This window comes from Athene cunicularia (genome assembly GCF_003259725.1).
Source record: "Athene cunicularia isolate RWA chromosome Z unlocalized genomic scaffold, athCun1 chrZ_part1, whole genome shotgun sequence".
NCBI classification, from domain to species: Eukaryota; Metazoa; Chordata; class Aves; order Strigiformes; family Strigidae; genus Athene; species Athene cunicularia.
In genome coordinates this window covers 11,278,725-11,302,254 of record NW_020799142.1, presented here as the reverse complement: position 1 = coordinate 11,302,254, position 23,530 = coordinate 11,278,725, and the positions used below count along the sequence as shown (strand labels likewise).

Here is a 23,530-nt window from a genome sequence, read left to right as displayed (position 1 = left end):
TGCATGATATTTACTGAGGATCAACTTTGCCAGTACCTCAGAAAGTATTTAAGGGTTTAGGGTACTGTGCATGACTACATTTTGAAGAAAAAAGTTATTTCATCTGGAGAGCTTTATATCAATCTATTTTATCAGGATACATGTCCCACAGATACACTCATGTGCAGAACTAAAATAAAATGTGGTATTTTTGGGTTTGGAAGCACTGCATTGGTTTTGTGGGTGTTTAGACCTACTTAGTACCAGTTTCAATGAAATTATTCAGTGTGGCTATTTATTTTTTTTAAGATACATTCAGATCTTGTCAGATTTCTATTCCTTGGATACTGAAGATCAACACAAAATTAAAAGATAATTATGCTACTCTTGACCCTCAGAAATATTTATAGCCCTTAAGAAACAATTCTATCAAAGACTATGTGGTTCCCTCAGATTTCACTGCTGCAGGCTTCCCAGTGCTTACAACTGTCAGTGTGCTTCCTTTTCTCTTCAGGATTTTTGCTTTCTCTTCCATAGCAGGAATGACACCTCTTCCCAAATCAGTGCAGCGTATCATTTGTGTTTATGATACAATTAGTACATTATACAGATTTCTCCAAGTCAACAAGGCTGATGTTAGTTCAAGGATGCACAACTTTGACTGAAACTACCTTTTTAAGTAGCCAGGATGCTACTGTTTCTCTCCTTTGTTCTGTCATTTTGCCATTCACCCTGCATATGTCATCTGTGCATTTTTTTATTGGTGGTGGTAGTGCCTGCTACAAACTCTCTTTCAGTCCATTCTTGTATCAGTGAGAATGCCTCTCCACAGTGATTCTCTTTCATTGTTACAGGTTTTAGCTTGTACAAGAAAACTCAAATCAGAATGGAAAAAAAGACGTTTTGGTACCCTGCTCCTTAAAATAACACAGAATGATGAAAGTGGTAAAAACATTGTGAGAAAATAAAGGTAGCTAAACACCTATGAAAACAAACCAAACCTAGCAAACAAGAAAGGTTTTTAAAAATATAAAATGCTTCCATTTAAGAAAGCAAAGGGGGGGTAACTGGCAATTGCTTACATTCTCCGATCTCAGTGCTCAGCACTGTTGCGTGAGAAATATTAGTAGCTAGTATTTTGCTGCTTGCATTTCATATTGAAGACAATAAAGCTCTTTATTTATTTTTAACGTAAGAGTGCAAGACACACAAGCAGCCCTACTGGAAGCTAGTTGAGCCACAGAACACTTACACTTTTCAAATAATGGTATTTTTTCCAAGTACTTTATTTAGCTTAGATTTCCACAGAGACATGCACTAGTTTATTCCTTGGTAGAACAGAAAGAGGGTCTTCTGCATGCAGTAGAAGGATGTTCACAGTGGGGGTTTATATTGATCCCTAAGTAATGAAACAGAAGTGAGATCATTTTGTTGTGGTGTGATTACAATAAAGTTCTTCTGTAAGGTGTTGGAGATGTACTACTTTTTTCTTCCCTTAAATTCTTGTTTTTTAATCAGAAAATACAGTATCAACATGTCAAATTATATTGAATGCCAGTTCAAGAACTGCTATTTGAAATTATTTTAACCTCATTAAAATCCAGAAAAATTACACTTAAAAGAAGTGTAATAACTTCCGAGATCATTACAACTCATTTGAACAAGAACAACTTTACAGTAGTACTAAAAGTAACTTAAAAGACTCATTAAATCTGTTAACTTTAAGAACCTGAATATTATTCTGTGTGGAAGCTGTTTAACTTGGAGAGAGTTCAAAAAGAGCTACGTGAGCTATCTCTAATTCTATTAGATATTTCTGAGTTACTGTAGTCATGGTTCAGCTTTTCTGTAACCACCTTCTATGTTTTCACCAAACACAATATATCCAGTATATTTCCAAATTGCTTCAACTATTTTAACTAGTTTCGACTCATATTGTTAGGGCTTTCTCCTTCTGCCTGAGAGACTGTCTGGTTTGTGCGACATGACAAATCAATGTGGCTGCCTCTAAAATCTAGGAAAAAATGGTTCTAAACTAGGAGTATGGGTATTATCCTGACAATGGAATAACAGTTTCCAGTTTCCATGTCAAGTATACCATACTGATTTGGAAGACTGTCTCTTCTGTGTAATAATATATGGCACTGATAGCAACTCTTCTTGTGGTCTGTAAAGTTGTTGGAACTAAAATTTTAAGTCTTTGATTCTGGAAACTTTGGATGTCTAATGATATTTAGTATCAATGTCAGAGGTTGTTCTTAACAAAGTCTTTCTAAATTGGTTTGTAGTATGGTATCATTTCTGCCTAGCAATAACTTTTCATTGTGGTAACTTGTAAGACTGACAAGAATTAAAGTAAGTTTGTTACATGCTCTGAACGTGCGACATACTGTATGAACTTTTAACAGCACTATGTAAGTACTTGCATGACACACCTATGTTGTGAAAATTTTTTTTTCCAATGGATGAATAAATGTTGTAGGGAAGATTGTTCTATTTCTTTCTTACCAATAATTCCCTTTAATTACTTGTTTTCCAGATAACGGAGGACAGACTTTGGCAGGTGGGAATAACTGGCCGCTGAGAGGAAGAAAATGGACCCTCTGGGAAGGAGGAGTGAGAGGAGTAGGCTTTGTTGCAAGTCCTTTGCTGAAACAAAAAGGTGTAGAAAGTCATGAACTCATTCATATCTCTGACTGGCTGCCAACACTGGTGCACCTTGCTAGAGGACATACCAATGGCACTAAGCCTTTGGATGGCTTTAATGTTTGGAAAGCTATCAGGTAACTTGCGTGTCAAATCACCGAGTCAGCATTCTGGTACAAGAAGAATTTAATCAGGCCAAAGAACAGAGCTGGAACTGGCGAGGGAAATATTATGTGTTCCTTTCCTTAAATACAGGGAAGGTATAAGTGCAGTTAATTTTTCTATCAATGAGAGAATTATACAAGTTTCAAATTTAATGCTGGTGACAGATGCAAAACCTCCATACACCTTTAACTTGGTATGTTCATTTTAACAGTGTGGACACAACAATGCAGAAATATGGTAAATATGGAATATTTTTTCAAGAAGAATCTGTGATTCAGAAATATGTTAAGTGATTTTGCACAGCATGGAGTACAAGTTAGTAAATTTTATAGACCCTGGCCTGCTCTCTGCAGAACCCATTTGTGTGTGTCTGCAGTATGCATCTGGAATTGGACATGTGGGAAATCTATGCAGACATTGAACTCACTGAGTACGGATTCCACTTGGATGGTTTGTTTGCTCAGTACAGAACCTGTCAGGCTGGCTCAAAGTGTAACCATTTGAACAGGTCTGTATCATGCTGTCTAGTGTCTCAGAAAACCTGTGAGGTTGCGTACAAAAGTAGACCTGACTTGGTTCCTGAGAGGTCATGAGGTTGTGCCTGATTTAAGCAAGCTGGAATGCTCAGGAGTGCAGTGCTTAGATGCTGGAAGGATCACAGACATGCCTAAATGGGTGGAAAAAAGAGGCAGCTTAGGTCAGTTGGGTTGACACTGAGACCGAACTAATGACTTTTACTGAGTCTGTGCACCCCTTATGCTGTCTGGATTAACTGGGATATCCCAAACCCCATTAGTTCAGATAATGGAGAGTCTTCTGTGCATTAAAAGAAAAATTAGTTAAATCCCACACATTTTTCCTCTGTAAAAGGATAATAAAAATGGTATCACAAATGTTGTATACTGGAGGCTCTGGACACATCTGAATGTTGGGCTCAGCAGAGTAAGTAGAATAAAATGTGAAAGAATACATTAAATAGTCATTAACGGATAAAGGTGATATTTTTCACTGGAACTATCAAAAGAAACTGATGTTACTCCTTTGCTATATCTTCAATCAAGAGATATATTCAGTCAGTTCTTCATCTTTCAAAGATTATCTTTTATTCTAATTTTCTTTTATTCTACTAAAATGGATTACAAAGTCCTTAAAACCCGAGTTTCTGCGGAATTTTATACTTTTGTGTCCAGCCATGCAAAAATTGCATGGTGTCATTGGTTTAAATTAATCTTTCTTCTGTGTTACATCTAATGTATTAATTGATGGGCTAAATTCTATTGTCTGTGTTCTTGGAAGTTATAGTTATTTTAGTAGGTCTTAGAATGTAGTTTTAATTAGCATAAGAATCGTTTAGGATGGAAAGTTTAGTACTGCAAAAGCAAAATAGAAGGACTAGCAATTCTGTTTCTACATGCTGTTCATTTGAGAATTAGCGTTTTGTTTCTTTTGATAGTCTTTGTACTTTTTTAATAGCAGTCAGACAATATTATATTGGGTGTGTTATGAGCTTTTGCCACCTTTTCAGTGTTCCCACCCCACCTTGCAGGAGAAATGCAGCTATGTATCTAGCAATTGCTGAATTTTCTGCAATTTTCTACATAGTGCATAACAATAAACACTGAGTTTTGTTTATCTTAGCATCCTAGACTGTGAATTACAGGAGTTAGTTCCTAAACAAGTGTGAGCCGGAGTGTTGTTTGTGTTGGGGACTGAGATGAGAAATTGAGTTAAAGGAGGCAGAGCTGAACCTTCCATCCCCTATATAGACTTTGAAGTAAAAAGCATAAACAAAAACCCAAACCCACTCCCCAAAAAGCCAAACCCTATATCCTGAGTTCAGAATTGTTTTGTTTGTACCTTTAGTAGGATTACCTACTTTGAAACTGATAAGCTTGATTTCTTTTTTAACACTGCCTCTGTTTCTGAGGAGCTATGGGGTTGTTTTCTGTACTAGCTGGAGTTTGCAGAGATCTCATGTGTTGTGCCCAGGTGTACTGTATGGCTCTCTTTCAAGTGGAAGAAGATAAATGTGTGTATAATTGAGACCAGGGACCATTAACTACCAGGAAGGAATGGAGACTCCTGTCCAGCCAGAGGAAGTAAAATGTTTTACATGCCAGTGTTACTGTGGGAAAACTTAGCATCAGCAAGATCCTGGAGTACTCCCAAACCATAGACTTTTTCTTCCTGCTACAAGCAGAATTCTCACCTTCTTCAGGTTCAGTTTCAACCAGATATTCTTTGTCATGGACTGATCTCCTCAGATCAGGTTACTTCAGCAGAAAGATTATATGTGATGAAAAGTAGGCACACCTGTGCATCCTCTGCACGCGCCTGGCACTTGTGGAGGAACTGAATGCAGTGTTTACTGTCATTGTTAAGGAATAGGTGACCTCCTATATTTTCAGTTATGCCAACTGGACAGCCTCTGTCCAGAGAGGAGAAAAGTCAGATTTTGTAAATTATTAGGCTGCTCTTTGGCTGACCTTGCAGCCAAAATGTCAAATTTTACATGATTTGTCCATGTAATCAGGATAAATGAGTGTATTAAATTTCATGATCATAACTCAAAAGGTCACTTGAATATTGAATAGCAAACAATAAAGGCACAGTGCTCTTTTGGTGACATCTGATGGAAGGTTCAAATATGTTGCTTTTCTTGGAACAGATGGCTCATAATAAGTGAAATTATAATTTGCTAAGATTCTCCCTCATTTGAAAAAAGGAAATTAATAGCCAATTATCATGTTACATCTGTATTTTTTCAACACAGTCTAATACAAATAGCTGCATATGCTTCTTGTGATTCTTTCTGTGGACTTTGATCCTGATCTTACCATTTCTTATGTGTGTAATCCAAAGGAAAGAAGTTATGAATTTGCAACCTTGATTTAGATATTCAAAAGAATATGAGACAGTGCAGATACTCTTAGAAGTAACAAAAATATTGGATCCATTCCAGTATTTGATATCTGTCAATAAATGATCAATATTCAAAGGATGTGTTCTTAATATGATATTTATGTAATATAAATAATGCAGAAAATAACAATATATAGATATATAAATTTTTAATATAGTTTATGCTATAAATAATATAGAAATTAGATGTAAATTTTTAAATTGTAAATTCTGGAATCCTAGAGCAAAATTAACCTTCTGTCATGATTTTAAGATGATTGGTAGTCCAAATTAGGAATTGAGGTAACATGACACTCATTAATATTAAGTTCTTGTAGTAAATAGAAGTGCTGAAGACCACATTTTTATCCAACTGTTGATGTCATGCCTTCTCTACTTAATTTTGACTTGAAGAACCAGAAAAAGTTAATGGTTAGGAGCAAATGACATGAAAAAATAAAGTTCAGGAGCCCATGTTTCTTGTGGACAAAAATACCTTCTTTCACATTCTTTTTAGCTAGGTATACTTTTAAGTTTCTTTCATTGAATGCATGAAACTGAGGAAATGCAATGTTCCTGTTCTCGCTGTTTGAATTTCTTAGGTAAAAGTTTGCACGCTGCTAGAGCTCTTTGTCAGGGACTTTGAAGTCAAAAGCTTTTCTTCTGTTTCCAGATTGATCTGCTGACCTATTAGTTATTAGTGCAATACTGTATCAATGAGATACACTGCAATACTGTATCAGTGAGAGACTTAAAAGAAGTGGAAGGTGGTTATACCTAAAATAGAAACTGAAATAAAGCAGGTTTTACTTGCACTCTCAGTCTGACACACTCCCCGGAAGGTGTTTGCCTAAGAAGTCTGCCCAGCAGGGAAGGGGTTTTCAAGCTTTCTGTCTGGTAGCCAGGCACCATGGTGCTTGTGACCAGGTGTTAGGCCCAGGGTCTAATCCTAGCCATATATTAGGACCATGCAGATGTCCAGGGATGCCAGCTATGAAGTCCTTCTAGCATCTTCTGTGTTCTTCTTAGGTTGGCAACCATGCACAGGTTCTGGTCATGCCTTTATGTACAATTTTGGTGCTGCTTCTCTATCCTGTCCCACCTCTGTGAGTCACCAGATGCCATCACTGTTTTGTCTCCAGATAACCCTGTCCTGTGAAACTGGCCTAGATGTTCTGGGGCCTTGATGACCTGCTAATCTGGATGTCATTAACACAGGCCGTTACGAGAGCCTTTTTGCTGCTGCGTGTTCACGCTGTTGTCTCCACACACAGATCTTCCCAGATGTTCTGTTCATACCAATCTTAGCAGAAAGGCCAAAGTTTTCTACAAGAACCTGTAGTTCCTAAACTTCATTTTCCTCTAAGTATCTTTGGAATTAAATTTAACTTTCCCTTTAATGTCTCTAACTTCTTTTTGAAAATAACTTAGGATAGTATCCCTGTACCAACGCATTTTTGGATATCCATCAGACCATTCCTATTTCAGGTATAAACCTTCTACGTAAATCATAGTAGATGGCACTTTTCTGATACCTTAGATTACCACAAGTAACAGTACAATATAGCTGGGACGTCTAAAACCATGTAGAAATTATTTCTGAAAATGTAGTGATATTATCACTAATATATTTTATAAAAATACTAAAATGCAACTAGTTAAGGAATCCAAACTGTACTGCATTTTTCCAAGCAAGTATTTCAAAAGGCATTTGTGTTTCTAAGAAACATGTGTTCTCCAGATGCTTGGTACTCTATTGAAATTGAGACACTAGGCAAAATAATTTTCCTTATGTAGAAATTTGCCCTGGTTGATATATTGTTTTGATATATTTTGGTTTTCAGTACTGAATATCTAGTCTGTCTGTGCTCAGAAAGAGGATTTTACTGTGTATTAACAGAAAAATGGAAAACCAAATGGTAGAGCACATGAAGCAGTATGATAGGCACTAAGATATTCAGGATAAAATCATAGAATCATAGAACGGTTTGGGTTGGAAGGGACCTTCAAGATCATCTAGTTCCATCCCCTCTGCCATGGGCAGGGACACCTTCCTGAGATCCAACCTGGCTTCTATGGGAAACCTATTCCAGTGCCTCACCACCCTCACAGTGAAGAACTTCTTGATTACATCTAATCTAAATTCCTTACATCTAATCTAAATCTACCCTCTTTCAGTTGAAAGCCATTAAGCCTTTTCCTATCACTACATGCCCTTGTAAAAAGTACCCCTCTGGCTTTCCTGTAGCCCCTTTTCAGTACTCGAAGACCACTATAGAAGGTCTCCCCAGAGCTTTCTCCAGGCTGAACAACCCCAACTCTCAGACTGTCCTCACAGGAAAGGTGCTCCAGCCCCCTGATCATCCTTGTGTCAGGTCCATGTCCTTCTTATGTTTGGGGCCCCAGAGCTGAAAATAGCACTGCAGATGGGGTGTCATGAGAGCAGAATAGAGGGGGAGAATCACCTCCCTTGGCCTGCTGGCCACACTTCTCTTGATGCAGCCCAGGGTATGGTTGGCTTTCTGGGCTGTGAGCGCACATTGCTGACTCATATTCAGTTTTTCATCCACCAGTATCCCAAGTCCTTCCCCACAGGGCTGCTCTCAATCCTTTCATTGCCCAGGCTGTATTTGTACTTGGGATTGCCTTGATCCATGTGCAGGACCTTGCACTTAGTGTTGTTGAACTTCATGAGGTTTGCACAGGCCCACCTCTCAAGCCTGTCCAGGTCCCTCTGGATGCTGTCTCTTCCCTACAGCATGTCAATCACACCACTTGACTTGCTGTTGTCGGCAAACTTGCTGAGGGTGCACTCAATCCCACTGTCCATGTTGCCAACAAAGATGTTAAACAGCCCCTGTCCCAACACTGACCCCTGAGGAACGTCACTGCTCTCCACTTGGATATTGAGCCATTGAACACAACTCTTTGAGTGTGACCATCCAGTGAATTCCTTATCCACTAAGTGGTCCATCCACCAAATCCATGTCTCTTAATTTAGAGACAAGAATGTCATGCAGGACAGTGTCAGATACTTTGGACAAGTCCAGGCAGATGATGTCAGTTACTCTTCCCTTATCCACCAGTGCTGTAACCCTGTCATAGGAGGCCACCAAATTTGTCAGGCATGATTTGCCCTTAGTGAAGCCATGTTGGCTGTCACCAATCACTTCCTTATTTCCATTTGCCTTAGCATATTTTCCAGGAGGATCTGCTCCATGATCTTGTAGGACACAAAGGTGAGACTGATGGGCCAGTAGTTCCCCAGGTCTTCCTTTTTTCCCTTTTTAAAAATGGGGGTTATGTTTCCCCGTTTCCGGTCACTGGGAACTTCACCAAACTGCCACAGTTCCTCAAATATGATGGATAGTGGCTTAGCCACTTCATCTACCAGTTCTCTCAGGACCCACAGATGCATCTCATCAGGTCCCATGGACTTGTACACCTTCAGGTTCCTTAGACGGCCTCAAATCTGATCCTCTCCTGCAGTGGGCAGTTCTTTATTCTTCCACTCCCCACCTTTGCCTTCTGCATCTTGGACACTGTGGCTGAAACCCTTGCCAGTGAAGGCAAAAAGTCCTTGAGTACCCCAGCCTTCTCCATATTCAGAGGAACCAGGTCTCCTGTTTCCTTCTAGAGAGAGCTCACATTTTCCTTAGTTTTCCTTTTATCACCAACATACCTATAGAGTTTTCTTGTTGCCCATGATATTCCTGGCTAGATAATAACTCTGTCAGGGCTTTGGTCTTCCTAACCTGATCCCTGGCAGCTCAGATAGTTTCTCTGTATTTGTCCCTGTCTTTGCTTCCATCCTCTGTAGGCTTCATTTTTGTGTTTGAATTTGTCCAGTAGCTCCTTGTTCATCCATGCAGACCTCTTGGCATTTTTGCCTGACTTCTTTCTTGTTGGGAGGCATCACTCCTGAGCTTGGAGGAGGTGATCCTTGAATATAACTCAGCTTTTTTGGGCCCCTCTTCCCTCTGGGGCTTTCCTTATGGTACTCTGCCAAAGAGGCCAAAGCCTGCTCTCGTGAAGTCCAGAGTAGCAAGCTTGCTGTGTATCCTACTCACTGCCCTAAGGGTCTTGACATCTGCCATTTCATGGTCACTGCAGCCAAGGCTTCCCTTGACCTTCACGCTCCCCATGAACCCTTCCTTGTTGTTGAGAACAAGGTCCAGCATAGCACATTTCCTCATTGGCTGCTCTATCACTTTGAGAAGGAAATCATTATCAACACATTCCAGGAACCCCCTGGATTGCTTATGCCCTGCTGTGTTGGCCCTCCAACAGGTATCAGTGTGGTTGAAGTCCCCATAAGGACCAGGGTTTATGAACAAGAGCCTGCTCCTATCTGTCTGTAGAGGGCCTCATCTGCTTGGTCTTCCTGGTCAGGTGACCTGTTGCACACCCACACTGTAATGTCTCCTGTCCCTGCCCCACCTTTGATCCTGACTCATAAGCTCTTGGTCAGCTTCTCATCCATCCCCAGGCACAGCTTCATGTACTCCTACTGATCACTAATAGAGGGATACCCCTCTCCTCATCTCCCCTGTCTGTCCTTCTTAAAACAGCATGTCTCCTTCCATTCCAACACTGCAGTCATAGGAGCCATCTCACCATGTCCCTGTGATGCCATTAAGGTTATAGTCCTGCAGGTGTGCGCACATCTCTAACTCCTTTTGTTTATTCCCTTTGCTATGTGCATTTGCATATAGGCATCTAAAGTTAGCATAAAGCTGACTTACAGTCTGGAATTCCTTTGTGCTGCTCTCTCCCACTAATTTATATTCACTTTTCAGGCTCTGGGCATCTGTTGCTCACACTGGCATCAAACTGGTACGAGTGGGTTGGATCAAGGTTTCCCTTCGCTGGTAACTGTAGTTCAAAACCCTCTTCACCGGCTTGGCAAGCCTATGACCAAAGAGGCTCCTCCCCTTCTCTGACAGATGGACTCCATCAGCCACCAGCAGACCAGGTTTCTTAAAGCAAATCCCATGGTCTAAGTAGCTGAACCCCTGGCTGTGGCACCAGTCCTGTAGCCATTTGTTGATTCGACAGATTCAACCGGCCCTTTCAAACTCTTTCCCTTTGACCAGGAAGATTGATGAAAAAGCTGTCTGTGCTCCAGAGTCCCTCACTGCTGATCCTAGGACTTTGTAATTCTTTGATACTCCTCAGACTGCTCCTGGCTGTATCATTGGTGTCCAAATTAAACAACAGCAGCAGATTATAGTCAGTGGACTGTACAAGGATTGGTAGTCTCTTGGTGATGTCACGATTTGAGCCCCCAGTAAGCAGCACACCTCTCTGGACAGTGCATCAGATCTGCATATGGGTGCCTTCATACCTCTTAGAAGAGAGTCACCTACTACTATCACTCATTGCTTTTTCTTAGTTGCACTGGTTGTTATACGGGAGTAGACCAGGCTGCCTTACTCAGCTCTAGCATCTCTCCTGATGCGATGGGTCTTTCCTCTTCAGTCTAAAGAGCAGTGAATTGGTTCTGCAACCTCAGGCTTCCAGGGAAGCCTCCTCCTCTGACACATCCTTGCCTTTGCAAGCTTCCATTCTTCTGCATTATTGGCTCTGTGTGTGCTGGTGGGGGAGTTTTTGGCTGTTTTGGTGCTTGGAACCAGCCGTCTAACTCCTTGTCAGCCTCCCTGATGCTACAGGGCCTTCTCACTGCCTGCTGCAGCTCAGCTGCCTGCTGCAGGAGTTCCTCCAGCTTGGCACACCATCAGCAGCCAGCCTGCTGCCTGTCCCTGACCCAGGAGAAAGGCCTAGGCCCTTCTTGCAGTCCGAGGTCTGCGCTGCAGCCTCTCCCTTCAGCAGCTCCATCTGAGTGGAGGCATCGGCCACTGCTGGGGTGGATGGTGCAGACACCCCAGCAACAGCTGCAGCCTTTGCTCTCAGAGGAGTGCCTGCCAGCCTGTCTTCAGGGTCGGGTGGGATGAGTGCCCTTGGCCTGTGCAGAGGGTCACAAAATGATGTCCTGCAGTCAAAATAACTTTAATATAAAATAACTAGTATTTTTTCAAAGCTTGTTAGCAAGCATAGGATTTCAAGTTTTACTTATACATTTTGCAGGGACAGTTCCAATTTTATATTTTTGTCATGTTGAAAATACCAGAACTGATTGGGTGAAGTAAATGAGGCAAGATCAACTTGAATTCTTGTGTACCAAATGGTTACATTCACTTAAGGAATTAAATTCCCATTTGAAAAAAAATTTCCATTGTGTTGGTATAAATTAAAGCTGAAGAAAGAGCAATCTAAATCTGAGAGTAATGTTTATTTTCAGCATATTTGAAATATAATTATTTTTGGAAAGCATGTACAGATATGACCCAAAGAAATACAATATATGGGAAGGTTATAAAGGGTCAGGTTTTGCTGAGTGACACTGAGGATGTTTTTGTGCAAAGTAAACATATTTACCCTGAAAAACCTTGGATTCCTTCCCAAGGACACCTGTGCCTATTTAGCAACAACAAAAAAAGTGAAAGATCACATGTAGATGTTTGTTTACATTCACTAAAGAGTAATAGATTTTCTGTATGTTTTAAAAACTTCACAGAGCAGAAGATAGAGCAATGTTCTCAGCATAAACTAGCTGATTCTTATACCAACTCTGAAGTTAGTCTGTACCCTTCCATCAGGATGTTCTCACACAGAGGACATTTTTTGGAAAACAATACCTTTTAACTGCTCAATTAAATAGTCAGACATGTAGAATAATATCCAGACAAAATAAGAAGTTCCTTATTTTTAGGGAGAGGAGCAATGTATCATTGGAGTCTAAAAATAAATATTCTAAAATTAGAGCATTGTAAGTTATAGTTACACTGGAAGCTACTGAAGTACAAAGGCAGGATTCTCTAGAGAATATTACTGCTTTCTTATTCTGTTTGTTAGACCATATTCCTGATGTAAAATGTGCTTTGCAGAACGTCTGCCAAGGTGACCCTGGTTGAGACGGTATCTTTGGAGGGGACTAAGGTCAGCATGGAGCTCTGTAAAATAGGAAGGAGGACAGAGTTTAGGCACGGGGAAAGAGAACTCTGCTACAAGTGTAAATTCTCTACTTGTTCCCCAGGACGTTGTTTCTGTCTTCCCGATGCCCTTTTCTGCTAGGCAGCTGCTTTCTTCAATGTACAATGCCACCTTCTTTTCTCTGACTATTGTTTTATGAATAACACATGCTGGTTATAGACTTCCATGTTGTTTGCAACAGCATTACCGGAGTAACACCCAAACTGAACAAGCAGTTCACTACTAGTTAGTAGTGCTACAGAGCTTAATGAAATAATCCTGTAGACTTTAGGAGGTGTATCTCACAATTATATATAAATCACATTTCCAAGTTATTAATATCTATATTCTATCCCAAGAAAAAAAACGATTCAATAAAAATTACAACTGCAGCATGAAAAGCTTCAATTAATGCAGGTGAAGTCTTCGTATTTTGTGTTCTACCAGCTGTGCGACAGTGTTCATAGCCATGTTCAGTGTACAGTATCCACCCTCCAGATTGAAAACCATCAAGGAAATTACCTTTAATGATATGATAGTAATACTAGTCTGCTCAAACAGCATGAATATCCTTGGTTCTGCCTTTCTACCTACTGTGGTACTGTATGAATACCAGATATATAAACAGGAGAAAAACATGGGAGTAAGTTACTTCTTCTGTATTTGGCCCTGATAGTAGATCACTTTGTATAACTCCGGTGTTTGCTTTCTTTTGAAAGGATACTGAAAAATGTTAGAAGCAGCTCAGAAACTGCAAAATAAGAGTATCTCCCCAGGAAGTTACTGCAGAGTCATTCGCATCCTAGTTTAACTTGTGCTAACTGGTTCATGTTACTGTTACCTATGAACAGATGGCGAAAGGCACACTTGACCATAGCTGTAAATGGAGTACCTAGAGATAGTATATGAGTATATTAAATCCGAGATAAAATTTGGTTAAATAAGGCCAGGCATTCCTTGGTTAAGAGTGTGACTGCTATCAAGACTAGGGGCGGGGCAGGGAGTTAAACTTTCACACATGTTTTGGGAAAAACATTTTTGTGGCAGTTTTATATACACCGAATTACTAACACTGTAGGTTAATTCTTGTACTTCACCTGTATTAATTTCAAGACTGTATTATCTGAACATATTTAATCTTTAATCCAATTCTCCCTCTTAATTTTGTAGTCAAAATACATAGCATCCAGAAATGGTTTAGAAATGGAATAGAACGAAACTCATTTTAATTAGTTGTTATCGAAAACTTTAAATTACAGGTAAATATTGTTTAATTATATATTTAACATATTAAAATAACATTAATTTCTGAGGTTTCCACTAAGTTTGATACTACCTGATTTATTTTTTTTTTAATGTCAAGTGGTTTAGAGGCCATGGTTGACTCCTTGGGTCTTAAATGAAGAACCTTAACAGAAAAGAAAACAATTTAAGTTATTTGGAAGTTTCTAGAAAGATGTGTTTCAGTTTGCTGTGAAATAATAAAATAGTATTGTGTCATGATGTAGCCAAGGTTTTTTCTAATTATGTCTTCCTACACGTGTTGCCCTTTTATATTTCTTTTACTCATTTTTTTAGGACTGAGATTTACTTAATTCAGAAAGTTTATGGGTAAGTTTAGAGGCTCATTCCATACCATCCCTATGTAGCCAATGGCTAGAAAAAAAGGGTGATTTTTTTTTCTCACAAGAATGTTCAGATTATCTAAATAATTCTTGTGACCTCAACTACAAATCAAAGGTGGTTTTTTTGAGTGATAGCCAATGCCTCTAGTGTTTTTTGAGGCACTTAGCCAAAATGCTTTCAGCACTCATTCAGGTATGCAGAGAGCATAGCAAGTGCCATGCCAGCTTTCACTGCAAAATTTGATTTTTAAAGTTGATTTTTGTGAAACCCTGCTTTGGTAAACTTATGAATAATTGCAGTGAACACCACTGAAGGCAGGGAAGACTGATAAGGGCAAAAGCTGTTGCTACTAGGCTGGAAAAGAGCATTCAAATTAAAGTTGATAGCAGCTCATTTATGGTTATGAGCTCGTTCTGTATTAGGATGATAAAAAGCCTTAAAATAAAACATGCAGAATCCTAATGAGCTTTAAAAGGAAATTAACATTTCGTCTTGAAATCTCTCCTAGTGAAGGAAGACCTTCCCCCAGAGTGGAACTGCTGCATAACATAGACCCCATGTTTGTGGATGACTTCCCATGTGAGTATGCTATTGATTGTTCATTTCTTATTAAACATATAGTTTATCTTACGAACACTCCTTCTTTTCCTTAAGTGAAATATTTCCTTCTAGGTGAAACAAAATAGTCAGATGCCTTCTGTTTTAAGTAAACAGCTTTAAAGTACAGAAACATCATCCCCCAGGTGCTTTAAGTACTTAGGGAATTGTGACCGACATGCACTTCCTGTTTCAGAGAGCTCTGGAGCACTGCTGAGTAATGAATAAAGTACTCTGGGTCGTGGAAGTGTTGAGGAGCATCCATGTGCCTGAGGTGCATGGGGAAGTGCGCTGCCAAAAAGCCACATAAAACCCAGTCTTCAGTGCTCCAGGTTGGCAGGTAGCTCCCAGTGAACTGCTCGCCCTAATGCATCTTGATACATCTATACAATATGACCTTGCAAATGGAAAACTTGAGTTTGTGAGAAGCTGACAAGTTCCAAGCCTTGTGATTGCTTTTGTTCCATAATCACGTGGATTGGATCTTTAATGCCGTAATCACATGAACTGGAGCTTAAGTTTGCCAATTCAGACACAGTTGAAGTGTTCTTTAAGCACCATCTGTTTTATGATTCAATATTATTAGTTTGCTCAGGAATACAAACTTCTCAAGCAGACATTTTTTTTCATACAAAATATTGGAACAGGTTCTTTTGAGTGTTTTTACAGTGTTTCTGTATTTCATTAAATAAAGAAATAAATCCAGGCAGAGGAAAACTAATGCAGTGGGGACAGTGATCTGTTGCCTGCACACAGATTCACGTTGTGCTGTAGTAACTGGATAAAAAGGGGTAAGGTGGCTTTCTGCAATGCACATCTTGTTCTGCGATGCTTTTCTCAAAAGGAGCAACATTGTGCCTATCTAGTGCTGGCTGGACAGCACTGCCTGCAGTTAACTCCGACATACTGATGGAATTAAGGTGTGGCTACTCTAACATCCATTTAAAGGATGCTCAGTGAATCATAGCATCCCTGTATGACATTATGCCCTGATGTGCTATTCTCAGGCATACTTCAGAGACCATCTTTTCCTTCTGGGAACTGCCATGACTGAGCTCAGTGGAGACATTTGAGTAGACTGACTCCTGATATAAATAGAAGGGGGATGAGCAGAGGAGGTTTTCAGGAGTCTAAGCTCAGAAAATACTTCCCCAGATTGCTTCCATGATGCCATACACTGATAATACTTCACTGCTACATATAGCATGTCTTTACTTTTTGTGTGCATTGTGTGAGATGTGGGCAGGGAGCAGGGCAGGTGAACAGAAGATGTTGTAAATGGTACTTTTATGCTGGATGAGATATGACTTTCAAGCATCATGAACAGTGCAGGGGGTATACATACCTGTCAGTTGACAATGTTTTTATGTACCTTTTCAGACTGCAGTCATTAAAAACAAAAACATAGCTCTTCACCCACATGTCTTTATGCTCCATAGAGGATTTCCCTGTCTCTTCTCAGCAAAGGCCTATAATTCTGGCAAGTTGCTTTGTGCCACTTGTTTTGCATTCTCCCTTAATAGCACTTTTAATCAGGAACAGGTAGAGTTGACCTCTAAATTAGTATACCTTACATTTTTCCTAGTTTTGATATTATAATACCATTCTTAAAGGATTTGAGAGTAAGTAATTGTATTTCTGATAGGTTTGACAAGATGTATCACTGTTTACATGACAAAATATACATTAGACTGTGCTTTTTCAGATCACCGTTCTTCTAATTAACGTACTATTTCTAATGCAACAGAACATGTTAATTTACAGTCCACTGCTGGTGACAAGAAATCCAGCTTTCTTAGTACTTCATCCATTGTCATAATGTGCTCAATTTCTTATGAGTTAACTGGAAGTTGGAATGGTTTTATGCTTTGCAGAATGAATCATTTCAATATTTTTTATTTTGTTTTTGACCCAGCTAGTGAAATTGTGTTTTGTCATATAAGGATTAAAATTTCTACTTAGCAATTTGAGTTATTCGGAGTAACTGTATATGTATGTAACTCAGCTGATTTCTACTTAGTGTCTGATTTTTGTTTTTGCAAACTGAGTAGTAAGTTCAGAATTAATATAAATGATGTTGGTATGGATAGATTAGGGAGACACAAAGCTTGGAATATGCAAGTACTGTCAAATTTTCAACAATCATGGCTGCCTTCATGCTTTTAAAAAAAGCATCGTAAACTAAACTGACCATACATTATTCCTGTCACCAAGGGGATAAATTGTGTGTCACTCTGGACTCTTGCTCTTTCCTTGACTGTTAATTGTTTCTTTGTCCTAACTGTTCTGAGATAAGAGTACTCTTTTGTCTACAGTGCTAAAATACATGTTTTGCTGGGTTCTTTCTCGTGTGTAGTCTTTGGCCTTCTTTATGCCCATCTTTCCCTTGTTGTAGTCTGCTTAAAAAAGCACATTACCTAAATCAACTTGTGTCATATGAAATATTCATAATTACACCAATCTTTCAGGTTGCAGAGTACTGTCAGGAAGCAAAGAAGAAATTAAATTTTAAGTTACTGTTAAACATAACCAGAAAAACTTCTAGGATGTTGTGGATAATTGGAAGTTCTGAGCATATTATTATTAAGGAAGACACTGTACTGTTGTAGTTGTGCATACATAGGCATTAAGTTATTGTTGTACTTGTATCCAGTGCAGGTTCAGTGCTCCTGAACTCTTGAATGCATTTGCATTCGTTCAACATAATATTTTTATTTATCTTCATCTGTGTCTGAATGAACTGGTACTGTGTATTTTAAGTAGCATGAATGGTGGGATGTCTCATGCAATTCACTGATATTTTTTTTTTTTTACTGAAGTAGGAAAACTGAGGTTTGTTCTGTTCAGATTTTTTACATCAAAATGAGCATTCCTTAGGGGAAAATTTATGCAAAATACATTAATTCATTTAGTGTCAATTCAACTGTTACAGCCAAGTATTCAACAGAATGTTACCTTAAATGTAGGATGTGCTGTCTTGATTACAGAGCTAACTACATCTTTGCTGCTGTGGTCTGTTAGACCTGACCTTGACCTGCATCTTCACCGCTTGTGGGGTAGTATCATACAGCTTTTCAAGTTCTCAGAGTGAGCACTGGTTTCTGAGCTCTGAGCATCAGCCAGGGTTACTCCAGCAGATCTGATGAATCTACTGATCATCATCTACTTACCCTTTTTCAGAAGCTCATGTCCAGTGGTAAATACTATAGCTCTGCATTAGTCTTGTGTCGAAGTACTGTACTTCTATTGTTAATACTAAACAGCATAAGAGGGAAGAAGACACTGTGAACTAGTTTGTCTGCAGTTTTATCTTACAAAAGTCATGCTGACAGGTCTTATTTCACTGACTCTTTCAAGTAATTGGCCTCTCTCAGAGGGCAGACTTTCTTCATTCAAATATAAACCTTTCCAGTGGTCTGAAACATATTGCAGTGTTTCAGACTGTAATTTCTCATTTGTCATCTTCAGTGCTATTAACAAGGTCCCTGTCTCTAATGGCAAACTTTGTGTGCAGGCTCCCTCTGACCTGTGGCAGCCCAGTGGAGAGGTCAGGGTTAAAAACAATCTTTTCTCTTAATGAACTTGATCTGGTTTGCATTGCAGACCTACAGCAATTGTGGTGGTGTAATGGAGGAGTCAGTGGAGCAAAAAAACAGGGTGTAATCTCCAAAAACTGGGATGAGACGGGAGTGGGTTGCAGTCTTTGGTGGTGAGCTATTGCTGATTACCAGACTGTCCTCTCTCTTTCTCCCATCCTTTCCTCCCTCCCTTGGGTTGGATCTGGAAATCACATGGCAACAAGATGAGTCTTCTGCCTTATCAGCTTTCACACTACTCTGGGTGGCAGGGGGAAAGAGTAGGGAAGGTTTCTACCACATCAGCCAGATGAATCAACTTGTCCTATAGCTGTATGACTGGGAGCGGTGTGGGAGTCTGTGGTTGTTGGCCAATGGAGGGACTGGCCACAGGACCCAGCAGCTATGATCAGCTCAGGCCACAAGGGAACTTCAGCCAGAGGCAGTAGTTTCATGGAGTTTAAGCTGGTGTGAGTTGCTTCTGCTACCAAAGAGGAAATCCTGCCTCCCATAGTGCCTCACCATCACTCCCCTCTCTCGCAGGTCACCAAAACCACTCACAGAGCCAGACTATGAGCCAGGTCAGGGTATTGGTTCAGAATTTAATAACCCTTTTTTTTTTTTTTTAAATTTCTTTGGGTGTGTGTTGGATAACCAAGTGATCATTTTGGTACAAAGGATGAGACTAGAAGGAATTTCGGGGGAAACGTGAGACCGATTCTGATGTCTCTGAAATTAAACCCTGAGGTTTCTGTTTCATATGTGATGAAGTGATCCAGTAAGTTTCTGCTGGGTATGTGCTTCACTTACTCTCCTCCCCATTACCAGCTGCTTAATCCTGATGCTTACTTTGCATCCATGCTGACACTTCTTAGATACCTCCATGGACTGATCCAATTTGCTGGCTTGGTTTTACTCTGTCACGTAAGTTGAATCAGCTCATTGAATGGACTGACGGATGCCAGAGGCAGCACGAGGGAGGGGTGAGGAGGGCTCTGCGGTTGGAAGTGGGGAGGCAGAGGAAGAGCCAACCCTCCAAGTTCTCTCTGGCTGCTCCTGGAGCCAGAGCCCCAGGGGAAAGGAGTGGAGAACCACACTGGTTGGACCTCATGCTAAACCAATCTGGTGAACTCTGCAGATGGAGCTGGACCCAAGGCTCCTCAGAGGTTGTTGCTCCTCACCCTCCTTGCTAAAAGCCATTACTTTTGTCTTTCTGGTTGTTTCTTCATCACCCTGTTGGTTATTTTCAAAAGTGATGAATATATGTCTCAATTGTTGGATCTCAGTGTAGATTTGTAATTTATCAGAGAGTTTGCAATTACATAAAAAAAGCAGGATGTTGGTATGAAAGATCTACTGTCTTCCATTTTCTGTTAATTTTAAGAGTTTGGTTGTAAAATAGGAGCACTAAAAACAGAAAGCTAAAATTATGTTGAAACAGAGTATCATTTTCTCTGTAATGTATAGCTTAAGAAAGTGCATATAACTTAACTTAAAAGTTTCATAGACCAAAAATCTGATTTACATGTGTTGGAAGGAAAAAGAAACAAAATTGTTTTGCCCAATTTTTGTGACTTTGTCTTTAAAAAAGAAAAGTCAAGTTGTTGATGGTTTGGCAGCTGTGTGGGTGACATCAGCTCTTCCATTTGTGAAAGATCTGTTTTCTTTTAGACAGCCTTATGGCATTTCATCAAGTTTTGGTGATTCAGCTGAATTAAAAACCAACTGGATTTAAGTCTAAATTCCCCTAACTGCTAAACCAAACATATTTCTGACCACACAGTCATTGCTAGATGGTCTGTCTTGAAGCAGTATTGAAACTTTATATCCCACAGAAGGCAATTTTAGTTTGAGAATCGGGACTAAATGACATGGTGAAAGGAAATATACCCTTTAATTCAGAGTTGTTAATCAGAATCTGTCAATACACACTGTATTATTTTATAATTCCACTTGCTAAATTTATTAATGAATTTAGTGACTTTCACATGATCTTGTAGACTACACGTGTAGCATCACTTTACCTTCGAAAAGAATTTTAATTTCTTTAAATTAAAGATGTATTCAAAATAAAGATGTTGGGTGGGGTTGTTTTAGGCTGAAAAAACTTTTACCTTCATTTAAAATTCCAGACTTAACCAAAAACTAAAATTTCAAAGGCATAATAAAATTGTAGACTGCTAATTGTAGTCAATTTATTTTGAAGATATCTATTCATAGAAGCAGACATCCAAGACAGAGAACTTGTAAAGACATTTTGTGATTTTTCTCCAAACTTTTATTTGCCTTGAGCAAAATTAATCAAAATTTACACTGCTCTCCTTGACATTTGAAAAAAGGCATTAGCTTATATATTGCACTATTCATTGCCAAAATAAATGATTGTTTATAAAGGACTAGGTCTGCTATATGCAGAATGAATGTATGATATATTACAATAGAGAAAACAGTTCTGGAACTGATGTATCATTCATGGCCATTAAAATTGCATTATAATGGCTGTAGCATTATATATTATGTCTGGACATATACAAAAATGATTCATCTTGTTTAAGGAATACACACTCTATGCTCCTTTAGACTTCATTTATTACTTATTTTGCCCAGGTTAAAGATGATTTCTGAGGCTGCACACCAGAAGTGATTTCTTCCTCAGTTTTATTACTGGTGATGTAGCAAGTTTAGAATTATGTAGCTGGTTTAGAAGTATTAAAAAAAAAAAAAGTGAAAAAACAATCTCTGTTAATGGAGTTACTCAGTAGCAGCAGAAGGTATAGGTATGCATGAATATGTTATGTGGCTTTGAATGGGATAAATATACGCCATCTCTGTGCCAGGCTAAGACCCAGAATCCACTTTCAGTGTCAAAGGTGTGTGCAGAAAGGTGACCAGCATGGTTAGGTGACTGAGTTTACATAGCAATAGCTGGAATGGGAGAATGTGAAGAATGGAAAAAAAGACAGATACGTTCTTTGCTCCTCTGAATTTCCATTTCTCTTCAAAATTATACATATGCTTGCTGACTATCTGGACTCTGTCATCTTTTCATTACAAGAAAATCATAGATTGCAGTGACCCCCTGTAAGTTTATAAGGCAGGAGCTGCCAACATGACCCTGAGCATGGCCCTCAGCCACTTCATGCAGTGCTTTTCATGCTGGTCTGGCAGTTTTGGGCAGAGCTCAGTTTCACTCCCTAATGAGAGACCAGTGTTCGAGCCAGCTCTGCTGTCATTCATATCAGAGATAAGTGGTGGTGGTTTTTTGGCTGTTGGCTATATGAAGTTTCTGGGGTGTAGCTTCTGCTGATGGGAAGTTTGGCCAGTGGTTGTACATTGTGTTGGCTTTTAGCTCTCCCGCATCTCGTTGTGAACCATTCCTCACTGCAGTATGCAATACTAAGTGTACAGGGATTGCATGTTTGGTGGGTCTCATAAATATTAATTCCCATGTTTCATTTGGGATGTAGATAATCTATTTTAGAATTTAGAAATGTTAAGTCACTTGATAAAGTTTCTAATGCCAATATCATGACTGGAATTCAGAAATCCCTCAGTACTACTTATTTTTTATGCTTCATTATATACAATACCTATTTGAACATAACACTAACATTTTATATTTTTATGCTGGTCTTGACATAAATGTTAGATTACATTTTTAAAATGAGATATCTCTGTGCTATAAACCTGTAAAGTTTTAATTGTGCAAAGGATATTAGACTCAGGTTATACACTGCTCAGATCTCTTTGCCTTGAACAACAGCGATGCAAGTGGGGTTTTGGTGTTTCATGTATAAGACCATCTCCGCATGACTTCTGATGTCTTCAATAATTCGTAAGTACTATTCCATTCGGTTCAAATCTGTTTTCTGGAAAAAATAAGGTCTTGAATTTTTTTTCTTATTTTTCCATCAAAAGTTGAGCATTTCCTTCTACTGTCTCTCATTTTGTAGTTTGACCTTGTAGGCTATATTAATAAGTTTGTTCTTATTTAGAATAACTTTAATTTTTTTATTCTGTAATGTAATAATCTGGATAAATGCTTTGCCCTGTTGATGTTCATGGGGATTTTTTCCTGCCACGACTAATACTAGATTTTAGTCAATTGTTTGTGTGGTGTGTTTTTTTGTAAAGATATAATCTGTTGTAAAAATCAAGGTGAATGCTTTAAAAGAAGTCGAGAGTATTTTTGTATGCTTACTTTGTTGAAATTAAGAAGATTATGCATTTTGAAAGGTAGGAGACTGAGTTTGATATTCTAGTATAAATCTTTCCTTTGGAATCAAACATTAGTATGAGAAAACTAAAAACAGAAGGGATTGTAGTGGATTTATATGTTCACAGCATTCAACTAAGTGAATTAAGGTAGGTGAGCTTCGCTGGGTGAGTCTGCTACATCAGCATGAAGGTAGGAAGTTATACAGTCTCAGGGCTCATCTGTTTCTTCGAGATCAGTATTCTATTCATTCTTCCAAGGTTAAGGTCACAGCTATTACTCAAATGTTTTTATTGTAACAAAGTAACAGAAAGACTCAGAGTTTTGTAGAAAACTCATTATTGCCGTAAAGCAGCAAAAGGTCACAAAATGTCTCTCCTCAGTGAAGTAGCAAACCCCTTATTTCCTCAATTATTCATGGTCACACTATAGGCTGGAAGAGCCCTTGACATTTCCAGTTTCCTTGTTGAGGTGAAATAATTGCTCTATACATCATAGTTCAAAAAAAGATAGATAGTTAAAAGTACATATATGCAAAGGTCTTGTTAACCCACAGAGCCGTCTGCATTTCAGAGTGACTGTAGTAAGCTTGTCTTTCCTTCTGGCACATTTTCATAGACTATTATGTTAATAAAGGCATTGGACCTACAAGCACACGTGCAACTTAAAAAAATACCATATAAGTAAGGATGAGCAAAGACAAAGATTGTACAGAATAACTAAAATGGAAAAATCTTCATTTTTGAAGAGCTACGACTGACTATTGAGCTGTCATTTAGAAACACTGTAGAGT

General features: G+C 39.0%; 1 protein-coding gene across 1 annotated transcript in view; it reads left to right on the top strand.

Moving 5' to 3' along the window:
• Positions 1–23,530, top strand: part of ARSB (arylsulfatase B) — a 65,917-nt gene that overhangs the window by 27,170 nt on the left and 15,217 nt on the right. The window contains exons 4-5 of the mRNA XM_026865604.1: positions 2,519–2,762; positions 14,858–14,928. Of these exons, the coding sequence (XP_026721405.1) occupies positions 2,519–2,762; positions 14,858–14,928 (315 nt within the window). The remainder of the gene's footprint in view (positions 1–2,518; positions 2,763–14,857; positions 14,929–23,530) is intronic.